Below are 22,868 nucleotides of genomic sequence, written 5' to 3' on the forward strand. Positions count from 1 at the left end.
AGAGAGAGACAGCATAAGCAGGGGAAGTGGCAGGAAGAGGGAGAAGTGCGCTCTCTGCTGAGCAAGGAGCCTAATGTGGGACTCGATCCCAGGACCCTGGAATCATGACCTGCGCCGAAGGCAGACACTTAACCAACTGAGCCACCCAGGCGTCCCACAAATTACATTTTAGTTAAAATTTAGCAACATATAAAATTGCTTCCTGTTTCAGCATATACTACCCAGTTTTGCTCAAGAAATCATACATAATTCCCCAAACAGAAACAGAAAGTATAAGATCCATATTATAGATTAAAGAAACACTCCACAGTCTTCAATTTATGTATGTATCTTGAGAATACTCCAAACTGCTTGAATGAATTATCAATTATAATTCTTTTTGAAATTACATTTGATCAACTAAAACCTGTGTAAAGCTTCACAAATCCTTTCACAAACCTCTGCTGCAGAGCAAAGAAAGTTTCTTTATTCCGAAAGTGACCAAGAGAATTTCATGACACATTCATTGAAAGCGAGTATCTCCATATTTTAGAGTTTTCTTATACTAAAGTAGTAATAAGTCAGGATATGAAGTTCCCTAACCTTGAATATCCTATTTGAAAACAGGTGTCAGATGTAGGTTTTATAGTTTGATTATAACTATATTTCATATACACAAAAAACATTTGTTAAAAAGTCTGTTGAAATGGTATTGATGGCTGCCATTTACTTCCTTAGTTCAGCAAGTTCATTTCTGAAATCTCCTAACTACAGTTGGAGCTACCATATCTTGCCAGTTAGGTGGCCAATCTGCATAGAGAGCTATTACCAACTCCTGGAAGAACTTCTTTACCCTTCTGATATATGTTTTATCTGGGAAGAACCGGAAGTACAGGACAGGAGTAATAATTTCAAATGAAAAATTTAGGCCAGCAAACAGACTACCTAAGCATTATAATTAAGGATAATTGTTCCACTTTGCAAAGTGTGTCACAACTATTTTTAAACATATTGGGGGAAGCCTATGTCTGATCTACTCCCTGAACTTTGTCCCTGGAATAAGCATGATACAAAATTAAGAATTCTTAGAAGGGACCCAGTGTAAATTAAAAGCAGTAACAACTTAATCCACATTCTTAATCAAAAAGTGTTGGCTTGTTTTTTAACTTATGGAACATATATTCAAAGAAGCTGAGATTCAGGTTCTATGTTTGACAAATAGTCACTAAGTGTATACCGTATGCAAAGTACTACTAGGTGCTGAATACATTAGAGAACAAAACAAGCATGTTCCTTGACTTCAGAGAACTTACTGTCTAGAGAGGGAGAAAGACCTTAGAAAGACATTAAATAATAATAATAAAAGAAACTAAATCATTTTGTGGTTATTTCCTGTTTGTACTGCATCTCTCTCAGTGGGTAACTGCGATCACACCCTTCTCTTAGGGGTATTCTGCAGAGAAACTCAAGTTTTTGTTTAACTACCAAAGACAACCAGTTGTAGCTGGGAGAAATAATCACAGGATGATAGACAATTTTATAAACTTCACCATGAAAGCTATCACGGAATTTATACCAAGAAGTACAAAATATTCGTCTATACATGCATGTTGACAGGATAATTTCTAATCATAGGGCGGGAATTCACCAGTAATTTTTCTAGAATCCTGTTCATAACAAAAATCCATGATGGTGGCACACACATACACACACACACACACACACACACACACACTCCATCTTTTCAACTGAATTTTCTTATCCTAAACTTATTTTGAAAACATCAGTGCTCCAGTGTGCAGTGTTACTTCAATTATTCTTTGGAGAATAGGATCTAGAATGAACTTCATTTATATTTTAAGATTGGCAATGAATTTACATTCAAGTTAACCATCAGTGTGAATTATTTCCAGGTACAGCTTGTTTCCCTAGGCGGCTGAAAGTATACAAAGTACTGAGAATTTTGAAGGTATATATATCAGCAAGGAAGTGGGAGGGAAGGGGGCGGGCGAGGAGTAAAAGTTCCCGAAAGAAATCCCCATGCCTCGCCAAATTTTAAACACACCCAATGCTCCTACACCGCCCCCTTTCCTTCCGATCTGAGTTTTTTGCTGCCTACTTCGTTTCCCTGCATATTTGAGGAGCTATTAATTGATAAATATATTTTTAAACCATTTCCTTCCCCCTTTTTCTGAAATATTTGAACACGTTCCTTCGTAGCTTGTTATTTCTGCGTCTAGTAATAATATTCCTGATAGAAATGTATATCCTTAGGAATTCATTTTCTTTCTCAACAGTTACAATACTACATTATTATGTCAGGTGCCACAGTCCCCGCCTTCCAGAAGTTAGTACTTTATGGCCAAGTAACTTCTTTAACTTTCTAAAACGAAATACCTAAAAGGCGGTATCATCACCGGATCATCAGCGCTTCCCAAGTTCCTACCTGTTGCGGGGACGTGGATTGAAGGGATGAATCAGATTTGCCTAATGCGTCCTTTCCCTTTTCCACCCACTGTCCCTCTCGCTTTCTGCTGCGACTCCCGAACGCACGTCACCCCTGCGGGTCCAAACCCCACGGCCCGGCCCTCAAACGGCGGGAACCCCCAGCCTGGGAATGGACCTTGGAGGGTGAGGGGGCGGGCGTGCCCGGACCCGGACTGAGCCAAGGTGCAGCTCCTACTTCCTGTAAAGCCAACGGAGCGCGCAAGCAATGCCCTAGAAGAGAAGGCGCGCTGGAGAAAAAAAAATACTTTAACTCCGCTTCCATCCTGGAACACAGAGGTCTGGGGCGGCGCGGCAACAAGAACAAACCAACTCGTTCCCGGGCCTCTCCTTCCCCTTCCCCGCCTCCCCTCAAGTTGTCCAATTCTCTTTCGCTTCCTCCCGGTCGCTCGGCAGGCACGTGGTCGCTCCCCGCCCTGCCCCCGCCGCGCCCCTCCCAGCCTTCCAGTCCTCCGGCCCTTCCTCCCAACACTGCTCTCTTCCCCTTTCCGTTTTCTCTTCCGCCCCCGCTCTCCATCGTCCTTTTTGATTGGTCGAGCGCACCGGAGCCTGGTTGGCCAATCGGAGAACTGGGCTGGCGGTGATGGGCGTGGTCGCGGCTCCGGGGCCCTCAGATCGAGGCTGCCTCCCCCTTCTCAGCCGGCAGCACATTCCGCCGCCGTTGCCGCCGCCCGGCCCCGCAGTTGTCTTCGCCCGAGCTGCGGTCGCGCTGGGGTTAGGGCGGGGGGGGCGGGCGGGGAGAGGAGGAGTAGGCCGCGGCGGAGGCAGGTGAGAGGAGGAAGGAAGCGGCGGCGCGGCGGGCATTGCAGCTCAGGCGGCGGCCCGGTTCCTGGGAGTGTCGGTGCGGCGTGGTGGTTGGGGCGGATCCCGCGGGGCCCGGGCGGGGGAAGGAGTCACCGGCCCGGCCATGGCGGACAACGAGAAACTGGACAACCAACGGCTCAAGAATTTCAAGAACAAAGGCCGCGACTTGGAGGTAAACTCGGGGGCGCCGGAGGGGTGGGGGCTGTGGGCCTCGGGCCGATCTCCGCCGGGACTCCCGAGTGTGGGGAGTAGGGGCGGGTGCCGCCGCCGGGCCGCGGGGGAATGGCGCTGGGGGCCGGCCCGTCCGTGACGCCTCTGCGAACGCGCCGGGAAGTTTGTGTCGGGCCTGGTCCACCTCCGCCCGGGAGCGAGGTACTGGGGTACGGCCGACGCGGCCTAGGCCTGCCCCGGGGAGCCGGCCCGGCGCGGGGGCGAGGGGCTGGGCCGCGCGGCGGGGAGGCCGGGCGCGGCGAGTGCGGAGGAGGCGTGCGTGTGCCGCGCTGCCCCGGCCGGGCTTCGGCGGCGATTCCGGCTTTCCACCGGGCCGCGACGTCTGGCGCCGCGAGGAGGGCGGTGGGAGGTGCGGGGACGAGTGTGTGGCGACCGAGTGGGGCTCGGAACTTCCCCTGCGGGGTCCGAGTCGTCTCCACTTAAAGGCATTTTTTCTGGTCTTCCCGACTCCCGCTTTACCCCTGCCTCCCCCCGATATCCAAACTACAGGAGTCAACTTCTCCGTTGAAAAAAACACCCCCGGCGTGAGAGGCCATCCTGGTGATGCTAACAGTGCCTTCCAGCGGCCTGTGTTTTACTCTGGATATAGCTGATTCAAGATGTGGCTCACGGTGTGCCCTCTTCCAGGCAAAGAATACCCCTTATTTCAGCTTGCACACAAATCTCTTTATCCCCTCCTGAGAGACCACCAGCTGCATTCTTATATATAAAGTCCACAGGGTTATACAAAGCTGTCATCCTCTAGTCTACAGTATCCTTTCCCTCCACCTGCTGGTGGTGGTAGTGGGGGATGGGGTGGGCTATGGAATGGCACCATCACGTTTTATTATTTTAAAAGGGTGAAAAAAAAAACCTTCAGTATCTTCGATACAGCTTTTCCCGAGGTTGTTAGGCTACATGAGGTGTGTGGGTAAAACACATACACACAAATCACAGAATTTTGATAGAAGACTTCTTCCTTTTAGTTTTAAGAGTCTAGGTAAATCGGGTTTGTTTGTTTGTTTTTTAAGTACTTGGATCCTGTATCTGAATCAGGAGTTTAGCTTTTAAAAGAGTAGTGGTCAAGTAGTATTTTTTATATTGTCCCTCTATCCTTTTTTATCCTAAAATCTTGAAATTCCCATCACCTGTTTCTGAACTTTGAGCATTTGCTTGACTGAGATAGTAACTATTTTTTGGGCTTTTCACAAAGCCATTCAATCTCTAAGGTAATTTGTGTTGTTTTTAGTGGGCTTCATAGTTTGAGGATCTATTAAATATCTGGGGCTGTGGTTCTTAATTCTGTGATTGTTTTAAGGTTAATGTGAAACATTACCCTGTGATCCTTTTTTTAATGAAAAAATTTTAACATTTTTACTGAGGTGATTCACATGCCATATTTCAAATCAAACAATGTTAGATCACTTTAAATGTACAATTTATGATTTTTTCATTAAATTTACCTAGTTGTGTAATGATGTGATGAAGAAAATTTTTTACTAATATCAATATTTAGAATGAAAAGAATTACAAAATTTAAAAACATAAATACCACAAATTACAAAATCCCCCAAAATAGCAGTTAGATGCTTGGAAAGTTCAAATCCTTTCCCCCCACCTACATTTCTGGCTGTATTTTTTTTTTTAAGACAGCTTCATTGAACTGTAATTCATATACCATACAATTCACTTATTTAAAGTGGCTTTTGGTGTTTTCACATAATTGTGCAACCATTAGCACAATCAATCTCGGAAAATTTTTTATCACTCCAAAAAGAAATCCTAACTCATGAGCAATCTCTGTTCCCCATTACTCTCTGTCTAGATTTGCCTACTCTGGATATTTCCTATAAATGGAGTTATACAATGTGTGATCTTTTTTGACTGACTGCTTTTAGGTAGCATAATGCTTTCAAGGTTCACACACGTAACAAAAATATAACAGTGCCTCATTCCTTTTTGTGGCTGAAAAATATGCTGAATAATATTCCAGCCTATGGATATACCACATTTTGTTTATCCATTTATCAGTTGATGGACATTTGCATTGTTTCCGCTCTTTAGCTATTATGCGTAATGCTTCTATGAACATTTATGTACACATTTTTGTGTGGACCTGTTTTCATTTCTCTTTGGTTATATACTGTGGAGTGGAATTCGTGGGTCATATGGTAACTTTATGTGTAACATTTTCTGGGACTGCCAAACTGTTCTAAAGGGGTCCCCCCCCCTTTTTTTTTTTTTTGGTAAATTGGTGTTTCCTCTTAGTGTGAATTTCTTATTAGTTTACTCAAGATTGTGATGACCCCATTAGAACAATATAATAAATGATTTTAAAAAATAACTATAAATACACATTAACCAGATTTTTTTTGAGACATTTATAGTGCCTATGGGCATCCTTTATGACTTTGGTAACCCTGGTGTACAAAAGGAATAGGGATATTTTCATTTAAGGAAATAACATGACTCTAATGGAAATTGTACTTTCTCCTCACTTATTCAAAGTCACATATACCTGTAATGAGATAGCAACTTCTTTCATCATCCTTGGAGAACACTAGAATGGCCTATTTTGTGTATTTATTAATTTCATATATGGCTGTGCCCCTCAGAATACTTAATATGCCCATAACCGTCCCCTCCAAATATGGTTACTATGTTTTGCTACAACAGAATCTAAGAAAATACTGCTTTTGGTTTAGGTCTTAATGATGACATCTGTTTCATTGGGAGGTTTTTGTAAAGAAGTATGGACCTGGGGCGCCTGGGTGGCTCAGTCGGTTTAGCGTCTGCCTTCAGCTCAGGTCATGATCCCAGGGTCCTGGGATGGAGCCCCGTGTCAGGCTCTCTGCTCAGTGGGGAGCCGCCTTCTCCCTCTCCTCCCCACAAGTTCTCTCTGTTGCTGTCTCTCTCTCTCAAATAAATAAATAAAATCTTTAAAAAAAAGGATGGACCATTGCTGTCCAGTGAATTTTATTTAATCCAGTACATCCAAAATACCAATGTAATGTAAAAAAAATTGGGTTATTTTATATTCTTTTCATATTAAGTCTTCAAAATCCAGTTTGTATTTTATGTTTAAAGCATATCTCAGTTTGGACTAGCTACGTTTCAGCTGCTTAATAGCCACATGAAGCTATTGGCTCTCTTATTGGACAGCACAGATAGAGAACAACATATAGAATGAGGTAATTGTACCATTTTTCAGTTTGATCTAACATTGTTTGATTTGAAATAGAGTACAAAGTCCTAGAGTTTAGTGTAATCTGGTGATCTCTAACTTTGTGACCTTGAGAGAGTCCCTCAGTCTTAACAATTCTTTAATCTGTTAAAGTAGAGGTACTTGACATCTGCTTCATGAGTGTTGTGAAAATTAATGGGTTAATGTTAGGAAGATGCCTAGCAGTTCTCTGAGCATTTTATCACTTTTAGCTTTTCTGCTTGGGGGTTAGGGTCATTTAATAGGATTCATTGTAATTGATTCTTTTACTCCCTTGTTTGCAATTGGCTCTTTGTTTTTTCTCTGTGTCCATACAGAGCTTAAGTTACATTTAACTTATAATTGAAGGGGAAAGTTTTTAACGTAGAGCTCTGTAATTGCTCATTGAAGAGCAGTTTGACCACAGGGAACTGTTGACCCTTCTAAAGTCATAATTTCTAAGTGTTAGAAGTTGAAACTGATTCAGAGCTTTCAAAATGATAATCATTCTTACCTATCAGTCTGCCATTCTGGCTCTTCCAAAATGTGGTCATGCTAAGTTCTTGAAACACAAAAGCATTAAAGAAGGCATATGTCAGTATCCATTTAAAATAATTTATGGGAATTCTCAGATGATATTCAAGGCTTGGCTGCTTTCTTGCAGTGTGGTAGAGGATCATCATTATTACTTTGAGAAAAGTAACCATAGAAAGGGTACACTGAACGCAACACGGGAAATGGGTAGTGACCAAACTTCAAATAAAATATTTGTCAGAATAGAGCAAATAAAGCTCATCTAGTTTATGTTTTAAAAGTAAAGGGGGGATTCTTTTGTAGACTTTCCAATAATCTGTGTGATTTTTATAGAAGTTCTGAGAGTATCCAAGTTCTAATAGAGCATAAATTGTTGGAAAATAATTAGATGATATAAAAACACAACTTTAAGAAAAAGACTTACTCTAAAAATAAAAGAATAATAAAATATTAAATGACTGGAAACTTGTGATTGTCCACACAACATAAAAGTATGCAGTGAGCTTGAACTTTAGGAAAAAAACAGTTGCTTGGTTGGCAAGAGTTTGATAAATTGATCAGCTAATTTGTTGTTCTTAAATGGCTTTGGTAGTTTGTAACTATACAGAGTGAAAAGCATTGTTAAGCTATTAAGTCTTGTTAACTTTTAGACACTGACCTCTCTCATCACAAATCTTGGAACATATTTACTATACTTAAAATAACTACAGTCTAATTTTTCATATAATAGTCCAAGCATGTGACAATATGAAATACCTGATAGAAGTATAGTTAGGAATTAAATAATTGTTTTTGTGCTTTCCTGCCAGCTTTCTTGGTTTTACAAGGCAGTCAATTTCAGAATTGCTTCATTGATAATTTTCTTTGAGCTATCAAAATGTCTCCGTTTTTCATAGTCTCTAGTATGTCAAATGAATATATATACAAGATTGGGAAGAGTTGTAGGAGTGATTTAACTTTAAAAGAATGAAAGTACTTTAGAAAAATGTGTAGGTAGTTTTTAAGCATTGATCTCTAATATCTGATAGTTACTGTGGGTCCTCAAAATATTTTCAGATGTTTTCTGGAGCAGCATTCATCTACTTAAGGACTGTAATGCTGAAATGAGAGTTTGTTGTCCAGTCTAGTCTTGAATGATGATTTTGGTACTTGCTGGTTTAGTTTTGGACAAGAGAACTATCACTGAAACACATACTGTATGTGCTTTTAATTGAATTCTCATTTCTCTCAGTCTAATAATAGGAATTATTCATTTTATAGAAGAAAAATCCCTAGAGTTAAGTAACTTAATAGCATCACACTTAAGGGAATGATTTTAATTCAGGTACGTGTCCAAAGTAAAGTCTGTATATTTATACCATACCATATTGCTTGTTTTTAACTTCTTTCAGCCTTGATACACAGGTCTCAAGTTGCTTAAAAGTTTATAGTGAAAGCATAGTCCATGGGGTATAATAGGTATTCAGTAAGTGTTTCCTTTTTCTCCCAGAGAAATTTTTGGAAACTGTGTATCTTTTGTGGACTTTAAACTCTAGAGAAACATTTATAGGCTTTCCATTTAGATTTAGTAAAAGACAGGGTTAGGGGAGACTCCCTTTTTTTTTTACAGTTAATGTGAGAACAATTTTTATATGGCACCTACTGAATAAGAACAATATATATGTGCTTCTAATGGCCTTAGTTCAGAAGTTTTCAAAGCTTTGGGGGCTGAAGACCTGTTTATGCTATTAAAAATTAGGGGCCCTCAAAGAGCATTGTTTGTGGGTTTCTATTAATATTTATCATTTCAGGGGTGCTTGGGTGGCTCAGTCATTAAGCTTCTGCCTTCGGCTCAGGTCATGATCCCAGGGTCCTGGGATGGAGCCCCACATCGGGCTCCCTGCTTGGTGGGAAGCCTGCTTCTCCAGAACTCTCCCACGCCCCCTGCTTGTGTTCCCTCTCTGGCTGTCTCTCTCTGTCAAATAAATAAAATCTTCTAAAAAAAGAATTTATCATTTCAAAAAAAATTTATTTCAGAAATTAAAACTAAGAATTTAAAAAATATTAACTCAAAAAATAATAATGAAGCCATTTTATATAAACATAAATTTCTAATGAAAAATAAATTATTTTCTAAAACCCAAAAAACTTGGTGAAAAGAATGGCCGTGTTTAACATTTTTTTGAGGTCTCTTTTATGTTTGGCCAGAAAAGATAGTTGGATTGTCCTATCTATTTCTGAATTCAATCTTTTATGGTAATGCTGTTTTGGTTGAAGTATATGAAGAATATCCAACTTCACACAGGCAGTTGGAGAGGGAGGGTGTTAAATAGCCTCTTCAGATAAATATGGAAATTTTTGTTTGATACTATATCATAACTCCACAAAATAATAGTTTCTTAAAGTTTGGTTGTAATATGAACTCTTAAGCCACATCAGTGAGCCTTTCATACTCTGTTATGTTAAAATTTATAGGTCTGTCTTGCACTTGGAATATATCTTTTGCCATTGCCTGATTTTGTAACAGCATGTATTGGTCATTTGGAAAATATTAGTTCACAGAGTAATGCAGATCTTGCAAATGCTGACACATTTTTTTATACAGTGAAAATTCACAATTATTGGCAATTAGTGTCACCAAATAGTTCATCAGAAAAATCTTAAATATTGGAAATTTGTGAAGCTCACAGTGGTAAAAACAGGTTTTCCAAAATTCTTATTTTCACTTGAAAGCTTAAATTTTATCATTAGCAAGAAACACCGTAAGTTGTTTCCCTTGAAGCCATAAGCTCACTTTGCTCATTTTTTGAAAACATATGCCAGACACTGTCTGAATAGCCATAATTTGTCTGTCAGTCATTCTTTCAAGTAAAAATGGTGTTCCATGAAAAAATGGTATCTCAATTTGCAACTCAATCATAAGAAACTTTTTCCTTGAGACAGTCATCGTACTGCAGAAGTGGATATGCTGCAGAAGTAGTTTATATGTAATCCCCATTTTATCACAAAATTTTAGAAAGAAAAGGCAGGTTTTTAATAAAGGTAATTTTTTACTATTTCATCAAGTACATTAAGTGGAATGAACTGGCCTTTTGTTGTTGTTTTTTTTTTACCTGAAATACAGTGAGTACTCATACAGCCTGATGACATTGCTTTAATTCATGCTAAAGCACCAGTAGTTTACCCACTGCATTTCATTGCTGTACAAATATTAGCACCATAATAAATATTAGTAGTAATATGACAATAGTTTTGATCTGCGAACCCTCTGAAAAGGTTTCAGTATCCCCACAGGGATCTATTGATCACGCTTTGAGAACCACTGTCTTTGTTTATTAGTGTTTCTTCTGTAAGAGGTGACCGTCGCTTTGATAAAAGCTCTTTAAAGGCTTTATAGTATCACAGTTAAAAAACATGGACTGTTGAGTCACTTACACCTGGATTTGAACCCTGGTTCCTCCATTTAATAGTTATGGAAGTTAACTTAATCTCTCTAAACCATTTATTTTCTATTTTTATTTTTTAAATCTCTCTAAACCATTTAAATGTTTAATAGTGCCTGGCATATAGTATATACAGAGTGAATGGAGGCTCTTTTTATTTCTTCCAGCTTGCTTCATCGTTCACTATATCCAAATAACCCCTTGTGTTCCCTGTCAGAATAACATTTTGTTTGCTGTTCCTTTTGTACCACTGTGTACCATAATTCAGATCACATCACATGAATTGGGGAAGGCTTCCTTTTCCGTTCATTAGCACTCAAGTAAAAGCCTTTCTCCTATGTGCTTCAACCAAATTGTGGCAAAATTACTAGTTTCTGACTTCATTTCTGTAATTCTGGTTGTAAGTATTTTGTAACTGTTTTTCCACAAGATTGTAAATTTAACCAGAAAGTAGTTTTGATTCACACTGTTTAGTACCTGTGTTGAAAAATGAGTTAAGGTCATAGACATGCTGGTAATACAAGAGTGGCTTAACTACTTAAAACCTAAGCTTTTTCTATTACTGTTTATTTACTGTTAGACCAAAATTTGATTAGCTGTCACTTTTGCCCTAAATTTAATTTACATTAAACCTAACATATATGACATTTTCAATAATGTGTTCTGAAAAACCTGGAATTTTACTACATTTTTATTAACAAAAGTCAGAATCCTAAGATTTTGTGGGATTTCATAATTTGGTGGTAGACATATTTTTTAATATTAAAAAGCAAGTCATATTCTATCTCAGTTTCCTATTTTATGAAAACTTCAGTTGCTCAGTATCCACTCTTAATATTTGTTTTAGTTTTTATAGCATGTCTTTGTGATTCCTTAATGTAGGTATTACATAAATTTGTTTAGTTAATGGTAGTTGTATCCTGATAGCTTCTACAAGTAGCGTCTACTTGGTTGTATTAAATGACCCTGTCCTCTTTGCCACCCATCCTGCCTCTGTATGGTGGTCCTCTGTGGTCACTTTCAGCTGTTGCTGGTCCAGAAAAGCAAGCAAATACAGTCTTAATATTTTCAAATAATTGTTACATTATTCTTGGTTCTTTAGTAACTATGAAACCCAGTATGTTTTGGCTCTCTTTAGAACAGTGGCTTTAAGTATACCCTAAACTCTTCCTTCATCATGTTGATTATTAGTATTAAAAGTTAAGTCTGGGGCACCTGGGTGGCTCAGTCGTTAAGCGTCTGCCTTCGGCTCAGGTCATGATCCCAGGGTCCTGGGATCAAGCCCCACATCGGGCTCCCTGCTCCGTGGGAAGCCTGCTTCTCCCTCTCCCACTCCCCCTGCTTGTGTTCCTGCTCTCGCTATCTCTCTCTCTGTCAAATAAAAAAAAAAAAGTTAAGTCTGATAACTTTAGGCTGAAAAAGCTGAATTTTATACTATGTAGTTATGTTTCAGGGAACAGAAACCCACCTCACATTAGTTTAAGCATTAGCTTTCATAACCCAGTAAGTCCAGGGCTACAACTGGTATTAATTGTGGTGAGAGTTCTCGTGAAAGTCTAGGGAAGATTGATCAAGATTTGATTGCATACTTACGCCTGAATTAATCACTTTGGGCAGAGGAATATGGTTCTGTGATTGGCCAGCACAAGCTGTGTGTGTGTTAGATAGAGAGGGATGTTGGTATTTTCACTTAACCCCCAGATTTGCCACAAGAATGAGGGGTATGACAGAGTAAGAAAAAAGGAAGAAAAAATTTACTAAAGACAAAATTATAAAGCAGCACCCTTCGCTATAGATGTACAATGGTTCCTTACTTTGCCTTTGAATATTATGTGGGGAAGTTCATTATATTACAAGTATAGCTAGAATTGAGTTCACTGTTGATCAGCTGTTTACTCCAACTTCTTAGAGTGTTCACATTTTTTCTGTTAATGTTTTAAATAATTTTTCCCAATTTCCTTTTGTTCTCCAGCTTTAAAACAGTAACAGTATTATCCCCAAATGATGAAAAAGCTTAATTAGGACCAATAAATAAAAAATATCACCAACATTATTACTCATTAGGGAAATGCATATCAAAACCATAATGAGATACCACTTGAACCTAGTAGGATAGGTTTTTTAGTAATATGAAAACAAACGTAAGTAAACAAAAAGATAGTAACAAATGTTGGTGAGGATGTAGAGAAAGTGCAACCCTCCTACATGGCTGATGGGAATATAAAGTGGTGCATTCCATCTTGGATTGTAGTTTGGCAGTTCTCGAAGTTAGACAGAACATGTGACCCAGCAATCCCACCCCTAGGTATAAACCCAAGAGAATTAAAAATAAGGGTCTGCACAGAAGCTTGTACATGAACGTTTATAGTATTATCCATAATAGCCAAGCCAGACAACCCAAATGTCCATCAACTGATGATGGATAAACAAAATGTTGGCTATGCATACAATGGAATACTATTCTGCCATAAAAAGGAATGAAGTACTGCTGCATGCTACAACATGATGAACATTGAAAGTATTTTGCTGCCTGAAAGAAGCCAGTCAGAAGAGATCACATATTCTGTAATTTCAATTATGTGAAATATCCGGTATAGGCAAATTCATAGAGACAGAAAGTAGATTAGTAGTTGCCCAGGTCTTGGGGAATGACTGCTAATGGGTATGGACTTTTTATGGTGAAGACAATGATCTGGAATTAGATGGTGGTGATTTATGTGCAACTTTATACTAAAACCCACTGAATTGTATACTTCAAGTGGGTGAATTGTATGGTGTGTGAATTATATCTCAATAAAGCTTTATTTTTTTTAAAGAAGTTTAAGAGAAATAGGGACCGTGACAACTTTTCATTACCTAAGGTAATCGGTCACCTCTTGTTATCTCTTTTTTACTGACTTCTCCGTCTACCCTTCCCTTTATTGGATTCATTTGTTCAGCAAATACTCATTTTGTATGTCTGAGGTTCGGTTGTAAGCAGTGAGGATAGAACAATAAATAACACAGGCTGAATTCTCATGGAGTTTACATTCTAGCAAGTCCAGATCTCTCAGATCCCTGCTCTAAACTGACCCTGTGGGGATATTCAACCACTGTGAGCTAGTGTTGTGGTAGATTTCTTACCTTTCTTTTCTAAACTCAAATCTACAATGAATAATATACCTCAAACATGAAGGGAAAGGACATCCTAAATGTTTACTGTCCAGTAACTCTTCCTTTGAGATTCGTGGAAAAGCCTGATTTTTTAGAGTGGGAGCACCTAGGATTACATTTCATTTTTTTTTTTTTTAAGATTTTTATTTATTTATTTGACAGAGACCAAGCAAGAGAAGGAACACAAGCAGGGGGAGTGGGAGAGGGAGAAGCAGGCTTCCTGCTGAGCAGGGAACCTGATGTGGGGCTCGATCCCAGGACCCCGGGATCAGGACCTTAGCCAAAGGCAGACGCTTAACAACTGAGCCACCCAGGCACCCCTAGGATTACATTTCATTAGATATATGCCATTAGAAAAGCTTAATAATTTTTTGTAACCTCAATTTCTGTAAAATTAAAATCCTACCTAATGGGTACTTGCTTTGATTAAGCTTTTAAGAATGCAAGGAAAGAGAAGTTTCTTTTAGACAAGGTTGTAAGTATGACATTATTTAGTTAATGTCACTCCATTCTTTCTTTTCTGTTAACTTTCTACTCACTATTAAAATATGAGGCACATCATTATTACCCCATTATTAATCTCCATAGTGATTACCTTATTTCTGCTATTGCTCTTCTCCAATTCATAAAACAACTAGCATGGTTCTTTTAAAAAATGAAGTCATGCCCCTTCTCTGCTTTAGTAGCTTCCCACCACACTTAGCTTCCAAACTCTTTACTGAGACCTTCAAGGCCTTGCCAGCTCTGGTCCCTATCTATTTCTCCTGCCTCTGTCACTTTATTATCTCCCTTACTTATATTCTCATCTTCTTTTAATTGTTCTAACTCTTAACACTTCAGTAGCTCTCTTTTTAGGCCCTTCATATATGCTGTTCTGTCTGAATGCTTTCTCCACCCTCTTTTTTTTACCTTCATCCCTTTTCCTTCACTGCTTGGTTATTTCTCATCCTTTGAGTCCTCAATGTTACTTATTTAGAGATGCCATCCTCCCACCCCACCCCCCTTGTTGTTTTCATTAAGAACACCGCATAATTTGTTAGCGTATTTACTCAGTGTTAATTTCTCCCATCAGACTAGAAGCTCCCTGAGAATACAGACCTGGATCTATTTTGTATACCAGTCTTAATTCTCCTTACTGAGCCTGGCATATCAGTGGCAGGGGATTAAATGAAACTTTAAAAAATGTGTGTGTGCACTCTGATTAGAATTAGTGACTAAGGGGCACCTGGTGGCTCAGTCAGTTGGGCATCTGCCTTTGGCTTGGGTCATGATCTCGGGGTCCTGGGATCAGGCCCCACATCCAGCTCTGCTCGGCAGCAAGTCTGCTTCTCCCTCTCCCTCTGTGATCTTTCTCGCTTTTGCTCTTTCTCAAATAAATAAAATCCTTTTTTTTTTTTAAAGATTTTATTTATTTATTTGAGAGAGAGAATGAGATAGAGAGAGCATGAGAGGGGGGAGGGTCAGAGGGAGAAGCAGACTCCCTGCTGAGCAGGGAGCCCGATGTGGGACTCGATCCCGGGACTCCAGGATCATGACCTGAGCCGAAGGCAGTCGCTTAACTAACTGAGCCACCCAGACGCCCTAAATAAAATCTTTTAAAAAAATAGAATTAGTGACTAAATCAAATTTTTTAAATCAAGGTAATTTTTGTCCTTGAAATGGTAAGGGCATGGTAGTTGTAGAAATTTTTTAGAAAAATGGGAAAATAAAGTAATCCTCTATAATCATACTGCTATTAAATTTTTTAGAATGTTTACTTTTTCTTGTGTACTTTTTTCCAAATATATTTGAACTTAATTTGGGTTCTTAGGAGAATAACTCATAGTAGAATACAGCCAACTTTCTCCACCTTGACACTTTTGATACTGTGAGCCAAATAATTTTTTGTTGCGGGGAACCATCCTGTACATTGTAGAATGTTTTAGCAGCATCCCTTGTCTCTGCCATAAGATGCCAGTAGCAGGCTCCCTCCCAGTTGTAAAAGCCAAAATTGTCTCCAGAAATTGCCAAATGTTCCGAGTGGCAAAAATCACCCCAGACTGAGAACCATTGGAATTTAGTTCAGTAAACTTCCCAGAACACCATTATGTCAGTGGATTCCTGTTGTGTATAAAGTCAGTCAAAATTTTGGTATTTCAGGCTGTCAGTTGAGTTTAGCAGATATTTGAATGTTTGCTGTATAAATGCTAGGGAACAGGGGAACACTAAATATTGACCACATTAATTCTTACCTTTTTAGTTTATTCCCCTTTCTCTATAACTTCATCTTAGACTCCTCCCACTTCAGGGAGTGGTAAATCCACCTTAACTTTTTTAACACTCAGTTTTGCTTTTCTTTCTTTGTTTTTATGGGTCCCTATTGGAAGCACCTTCTCGTCTTCCCTTTATCTTGCCATTTCTATTTCCAGGTTGAACTGAAGCCTCAGTTGAATTGGAGGCTTCAGTTCAATATGGACCTTATCTATTTTGTACACTATTCTTAATTCTCATCACAGAGCCTGGCATTCGAATTTTCCCTCATCAACAGTTTGTATCAATCATTCCTTTATTGAACTCTTAGAGTTGTTATTTATGTACCCATATTTTAGTGTTTCCTCATGTAAGATAAATGTTTTTACTTGTCATGTGTTTTGTAGAAAAGAGTATTGCAAAAGGATATGTATACACAAACAAATTGGATAACCTAGATGAAATGGATAAATTCCTAGAAACACACAACCTACCAAGACTGAATCCTGAAGAAACAAAATCTAAACAGATCTATAACTAGTAAAGAGACTGAATCAGTAATCAAAAATCTCCCAACAAAGAAAAGCTCAGGACCAGATGGCTTCACTGGTGAATTCTACCAAACATTTAAAGAATTCCCTTTAAACTCTTCCAGAAAACTGAAGACAAGGTCACATCCATTCTGTAAGGCTAGCATTACTCTGGTACCAAAGCCAAAGACACTACAAGAAAACTGCAGACCAATATCCTTGATGAACAATGTTGTAGAGATTTTCAAAATACTAGCAAACTGAATTCAACAGCATCTTAAAAGGAATATATACCCTGACCAAGTGGGATTTAATCCTGGAATGTAAGGAATGGTTCAATATATGAAAATCAGTGTACTGTACTAAATTAATGGAATGAAGCGCAAAACTACACACTGATGTCCATGGATGCAGAAAAAGCATTTGACAAAATTCAATGCCCTTTCATGATAAAAACACTCAACAAACTAAGAATAGAAGGAAACAACCTCAATATAATAAAGACCAAATATGAAGCCCCAGCAGATGACACTCAATGGTGAAAGATTGAAAGCTTTTCGTATAAGAGTAAGAAGAAAGAGAAGGATGTCCACTTTGACCAGTACTATTCAACATGGTACTAAAAGTCCTAGCCAGAGCAGTTAGGCAAGAAAAAGAAGTAAAAGGCATCCACATTGGAAAGGAGGAAGTAAAATTCTCTGTAGACGGTTTGATCTTATATGTAGAAAACCCTAATGATCCTCCTAAAAAAAAAAAATTAGAAGTAATAAATGATTTGGCAGAGTTATAGGATGTAAAATCAGCATTTGCTCATAAGGAACAATTTGAAAAGGAAATTAAGAAACATTGAGTTACAATATCATCAGAAGGTATAAAATACTTAGGAATAAACCTAACTAATGAGGTAAAAGACTTTCACACTGAAAACTGCAAAATGTTGCTAAAAGAAAGAGAGCAAAAATAAATGGAAAGGTATCCCATGTTCATGAGTTGGAAGACCTATTATTAAATGTTAGTACTACCTAAAGTGATCTACAGATTTAATGGGAAAGTCCATATGGAATCTCAGGGGACCCTGAATAACCAAAACAATCCTGAAAAAGAAGAGAAAGTTGGAGGTCTCACACTTCCTAATTTAAAACTTGAAAGTTACAGTAATCAAAGCAGTGTGGTATTGACATAAGCCAAACATTGACCTACAGAATAGAATAGGGAGTCTAGAAATAAACTCTTGCATATATGGTCAAAGATTTTTGACAAGAGTGCCAAGACCATTCAGTGGTAAAGGACAGTCTTTTCAAAAAATGGGGCTGGGAAAATTTGATGGCCACAAGCAAAAGAATGAAATTGGACCCTTACTTAACACCATATACTAAAAATTAACTCAAAATGGATCAAGGACCTAAATGTAAGACCTAAAACAAAACTCTTAGGAGAAGGAATAGGACAGAAACTTCATGACATTAGATTGGGCAGTGATTTCTTGGATATGACACTGAAGATGTGTGTGTATGTATATATATATACACATACACATCTTGTACAAGACAGACAAATACAAAAAACTGGAAATTGAACTTTTTCTGTTCTTACATTTATTTTCTAACTTTTCCAAAGAGATATGTATAACTTCTGAATTTAATACATTTCTCTGTTGTTCAAATATTTGGTAGTGAAACTCCACTGTAATCCCATTCCTTGGAGTTAACAACTGTTTTTTTTTGCCTTAAGGTTTTATTTATTTATTTGAGAGAGAGAGCGTGCACACAGCAGGTGGAGGGGCAGAGGGAGAGGGAGAAGCAAACTCCCTACTGAGCAGGGGAGCCTGATGCAGGGCTCGATCCCAGGACCCTGAGATCATGACCTTAGCCAAAGGCGGACACAACCAACTGAACCACCCAGGTGCCCCTGGAGTTGACAGTTGTTAGCGATTTCTTATATTTTTTGTGATTTTTAAATTATATTTATGTACTAATTGTTTCAGTGCTTATAATTTAGATGAGGATCATTTTAAAGTGGTGTTTAGTAGAATTATTTTGAACTGTTCAGTAACTTGCCACGGTTGAATTTGGCCTCCTCCTGTTTAATTTACTTTCAGACTTACCTTATACTCTATCTTGAGTAATCTTTTTACTTGTTAGAGGTAAGAATTTGATTCTGCTTATGAAGACTTGCCCATCACTAGTAGTGCATATGGAACTTTACTACTACTATTAATAAATACCATCTTGAGAAATCATCAGTTTGAGTAAGCATTTAACATTAAGCATTTAAAATTTCCCTTTTATTGTCATAAATGGGAAATGTCATAAACAAAGTTGGAATTTATTTGCTAATCGCATACAGTTTGCCAGCATACATGTATTTGGCAAACACATGAATAAGCACTGTGATGGCTGCTTCAAGTGGAAATGAAAGGAGGGAAAAGTGGAAAGGAATGGGAAAACAGGCTTTTTTTTTTTTTTAAAGATTATTTACTTGAGAGAGAGAGTGAGCAAGCGTGCAAGTGGGGGGAGGGACAGAAGGAGAGGGAGAGAGAGAATCTCAAGCAGACTCCCCACGGGCACGGAGCCTGGACTCGGGGCTCAATTCCACGACCCTGAGATCGTGATCTGAGCCACCCAGACGCCCTAAAACAGACTTTTGTAGTTACACACTTTTAGCATTTTTATTGGTTTACCATGTTTATTGGCTTGAACAATTATTGTACCTACCAGGTATGTTTAAAATGTGATGATCATTTGGGTTGAAAAACACCAGTAACTCAACTTTTCTCTGAACTGTTCTGTAGATTAGCTTTATATGATTGATTATGATCTGATTGATTGATATGGCTCCTTGCCTACCTTTCTATTCCTTCTGACCTTCAACGGATCCTGCATGCACCATCTTTTATAATCCCCTCTTTTTGTATATGCTACATTTTCTACTTGGAGTGCCTGTTTCTAGATGAGTTTTCATTTATTCTTAAAGATCCAGCTTATATTTCATTTTTACTTTAATCTTTCTACCGTCAAGAGGAGTATATACATGTTATAACACATTAGATGAGTAAAATCAAGTAATGTGTTATAAATGGTGTTTGGCACCAAATGTTTGCTAAATGTTAGGCTTTATTACTATCTTATTATATTTCTCTGTCATAAATACTACCTCCTCAAAGCCACGGATATGCTATGTCTGGTCCACCTTTGTATTTCTAGTGTTTGACAAATAGGTGATTAATATTTGATTGAGTAAATGCTTCGCAGCCAGCTCTAAATAACAATACAGTAGTAAACCATGTTGTGGGGAGGGGAAGGTTATGTATGTTTCTGTATATATATAACTGTTTAAAAATTATTTTCTTGAGATACAATTTATCTTGCATAAAACCCTCTTAAAGTGTACAATTCAATGATTTTTAGTAAATTTTCAGAGTTTGCAACCATTGCCACAATCCAGTTTTAGAATATATCCCATCATCCCACAGAATATCTCATGCCTGATTAGTCTTTTAAAGTTTTTTTTTTTTTTTTTTTTTTTTTGGTGCTGTTACCTAAATATTAACATTCCTAGGGGATGGAGATAGGCTGTATGAAATAAAATCAAAGTATTACATTCCTTATCTTCTGTATGACTAACTTTTGAAATTTTCTCTAGTGAGATTGAGTCAGCCAAACCCTCATATTTTACTCAAAAAATTTTAAAATATTTAAATTTCATACAGTATGTTATTACATCATCATAACTTAAACTAGTAGTTTTTAGAGTTATAGAGAAAAGCTATACATTGGTAAAAAGTGATTTAGAAATTAAGTAGCCACTAGTTAGAAAATAAGTGGCCATAAATTGGAAAAGGAAGGACTGAACCCTGTCCTCAGTAAAGAGTTTAATCCCTAGAATTTAGGATAGTGATAGACACAGTAATTATTTGTTAAATTAAAAAACTGTATTGTGTTCTCTAAGATTCACTTGTTTGAGTTTTTTGATAATTTCTTGTCCCCTTTTGGCTGAATTTAGGATTTTGTATCTGTATTTATTATAAGCAAAGAAATAGAAAAATACTGGATGATCTGCCTAAACTCTACCCCTTACTCAGTCTCTTTCTCTGCCTCTCTCCCCATCCCCCCATTTACAGCCTTTGTCCTTTAGATAGCTCTTTGGCCTATAAATAAGTCTTTGGCCAGTTTGGCAGCCTTTTGGAATTCTAATTGACAGCTCACTGCATCAGTGTAAGTCATGTGAATTCACAACTATTATATTTGCATGTAGTATATAAAAACTCTGCTCTTTAAGATGAGTCAAAACTTAGAAAAATAAGCCTTATATACCCCTTTCATGGGTCCCCAGAGAAATAAAAGTCCTCTATTTGAGTTGGACTTGTGACTTGGTAAATGTCTAAATATCTAATACCACTTTTAAGACTTGCTTTTTTGCAATAAAAAACATGGGTAAATGCTGCCAGGCTGGTGCAGAGGATGTCTTTCTGCTAGTTCATTCAGTCTTCTCTTTACCTTGAAGGTAATAGCTTTTCCTCAAGAGAAGAAAATTCTTTACTTGCTTTCTTGCTCTGTAATTAAGAGATTGTCAAATCTCTTACTTTGCAAATAAATTTCTGTGGGTAGGAATAGCCCAAGGCTTATGTTACTACTACAATGTTAAATTGGTTTGGTAAATCCTTTATTAATAGTTCCAGATTATCAGAAACTCCAATACTGTAATGGGAAAAAATTCTTTGGGTGTAAATAAAATATTTATGTAAATGTACATATTTAATATTTAATATTTTATTTATGTAACATTTTACTTTATTTAAAAGAAGTTAAAACCCATTATAACTTAATTCCGCTTCTTTAGGTGGAATAGTTACTAATAAAAACTTTTTTTTGACTACAGATACCTGTCCCTGAGAAGTCTACCTTTTATTGAACAATCTTTTAAGTAGTACATTTTACAAGTTGTATTTTCTGTGTGTGAGACATAGGACCCAGTTTTTTGTTGTTGGCTACTAAAGTTGTTTAGTGTTTTTGTATTGTGATACAGTGCAAAACCCACTGTCTTGATAATAGTACTTTTTCTTTAGTATGAACCATAGGCTATAAGATTGGCTTGAACTTTTAAGACTTGGGGGAGATAATATGGCTTACTGGTTAATTGGCTTTGTAGACCATCTGAATTCTGATCCTCGCTCTCCCACTTCTAGCACTGTGGTCTTGGCCAGATAATTTAACTTCTCTAGTCCTCAGTTTCCTTATTTATAAAAAAAAGAAACTTTTTTTTTTTAACCTTTTAAGGCTATAATAGTTAAAGGATAGTGAATGTTGAAACTTTTATTATAGTACTTGGCTAAGTATTTTTATTCATTTTGCAGCCTGTCTTATTTGTATTTTTTTATTGAGTCTTCTTTTTTTTTTAAGGGCAAAAGATTCAAAAAGACTTTATGAAAGAAAATGTAAGAGAAAAATACATGAGGGGCATCTGGGTGGCTCAGTAGGTTGAGTGCCCAACTCTTGATCTTGGCTCGGGTTTTGATCTCAGGGTTGTGGGTTCAAGCCCTGCGTTTGGCTCCATGCCCAAGCCTACTTAAAATAAATAAATAATGAAAAAAACACATGAAAAGTTGTTCAATATCATTAATCATTAGAGAAATGAAAAATCACTACATATCTATTAAAATGGCTACATGAAAAAGATTGACCATTTCAAATGTTGATAAGAATGTGAAGGACTAGAACTCTCGTGTACTGTTATTGGGATGGACAATTATACAACCAATTTGGAAAACAGTTTGCAGGGGTTTTGGGTTTTGTTTATTTTTTTTATTCAGATACAATTAACATACAATGTTTTATTAGCTTCAAGTGTACAATATAATGATTCAACAATTCTATACACTTTTCAGTGCTCATCATGGTAAGTGTACTCTTAACCCCTTCACCTGTTTTGCCCATCCCTCACCCAACTCCCTCTGGCCGCCAGCAGTTCGTTTTCTGTATTTTTTTGTTTGTCTCTTTGTTCTTTTGTTTCTTAAATTCCACATATGCGTGAAATCATGGTATTTGTCTTTCTCTGACTTACTTCATTTAGCATTATACTCTCTAGCTTCATCCATGTCATTGCAAATAGCAAGATTTCATTCTTTTTTTATGGCCTAATAATATTTCATTGTGTGTTGTGTGTGTACGTATGTATATATACATATATGTATATACACACACCACATCTTCTTTATTCATTTACTGATGGGCGCTTGGGAAGTTTTCATAATTTGGCTGTTGGAAAGTAATGCTCCAGTAAACATAGGGGTGCCTGGATCCC

General features: G+C 37.7%; 1 protein-coding gene across 3 annotated transcripts in view; it reads left to right on the top strand.

Moving 5' to 3' along the window:
- Positions 1-3,212: 3,212 nt before the first annotated feature.
- KPNA4 (karyopherin subunit alpha 4) overlaps positions 3,213-22,868 on the top strand; it is a 56,609-nt gene continuing 36,953 nt past the window's right edge. The window contains exons 1-2 of one of the 3 annotated variants that reach the window (XM_036068548.2): positions 3,213-3,460; positions 4,009-4,146. In XM_036068548.2, coding sequence (XP_035924441.1) covers positions 4,063-4,146 — 84 coding nt within the window. In that variant the 5' untranslated portion in view covers positions 3,213-3,460; positions 4,009-4,062. The remainder of the gene's footprint in view (positions 3,461-4,008; positions 4,147-22,868) is intronic. The other 2 variants (XM_036068551.2, XM_036068549.2) reach the window with 2 other exon arrangements.

This window comes from Halichoerus grypus, chromosome 1 (assembly GCF_964656455.1).
Source record: "Halichoerus grypus chromosome 1, mHalGry1.hap1.1, whole genome shotgun sequence".
In the NCBI taxonomy this organism is placed as follows: Eukaryota; Metazoa; Chordata; class Mammalia; order Carnivora; family Phocidae; genus Halichoerus; species Halichoerus grypus.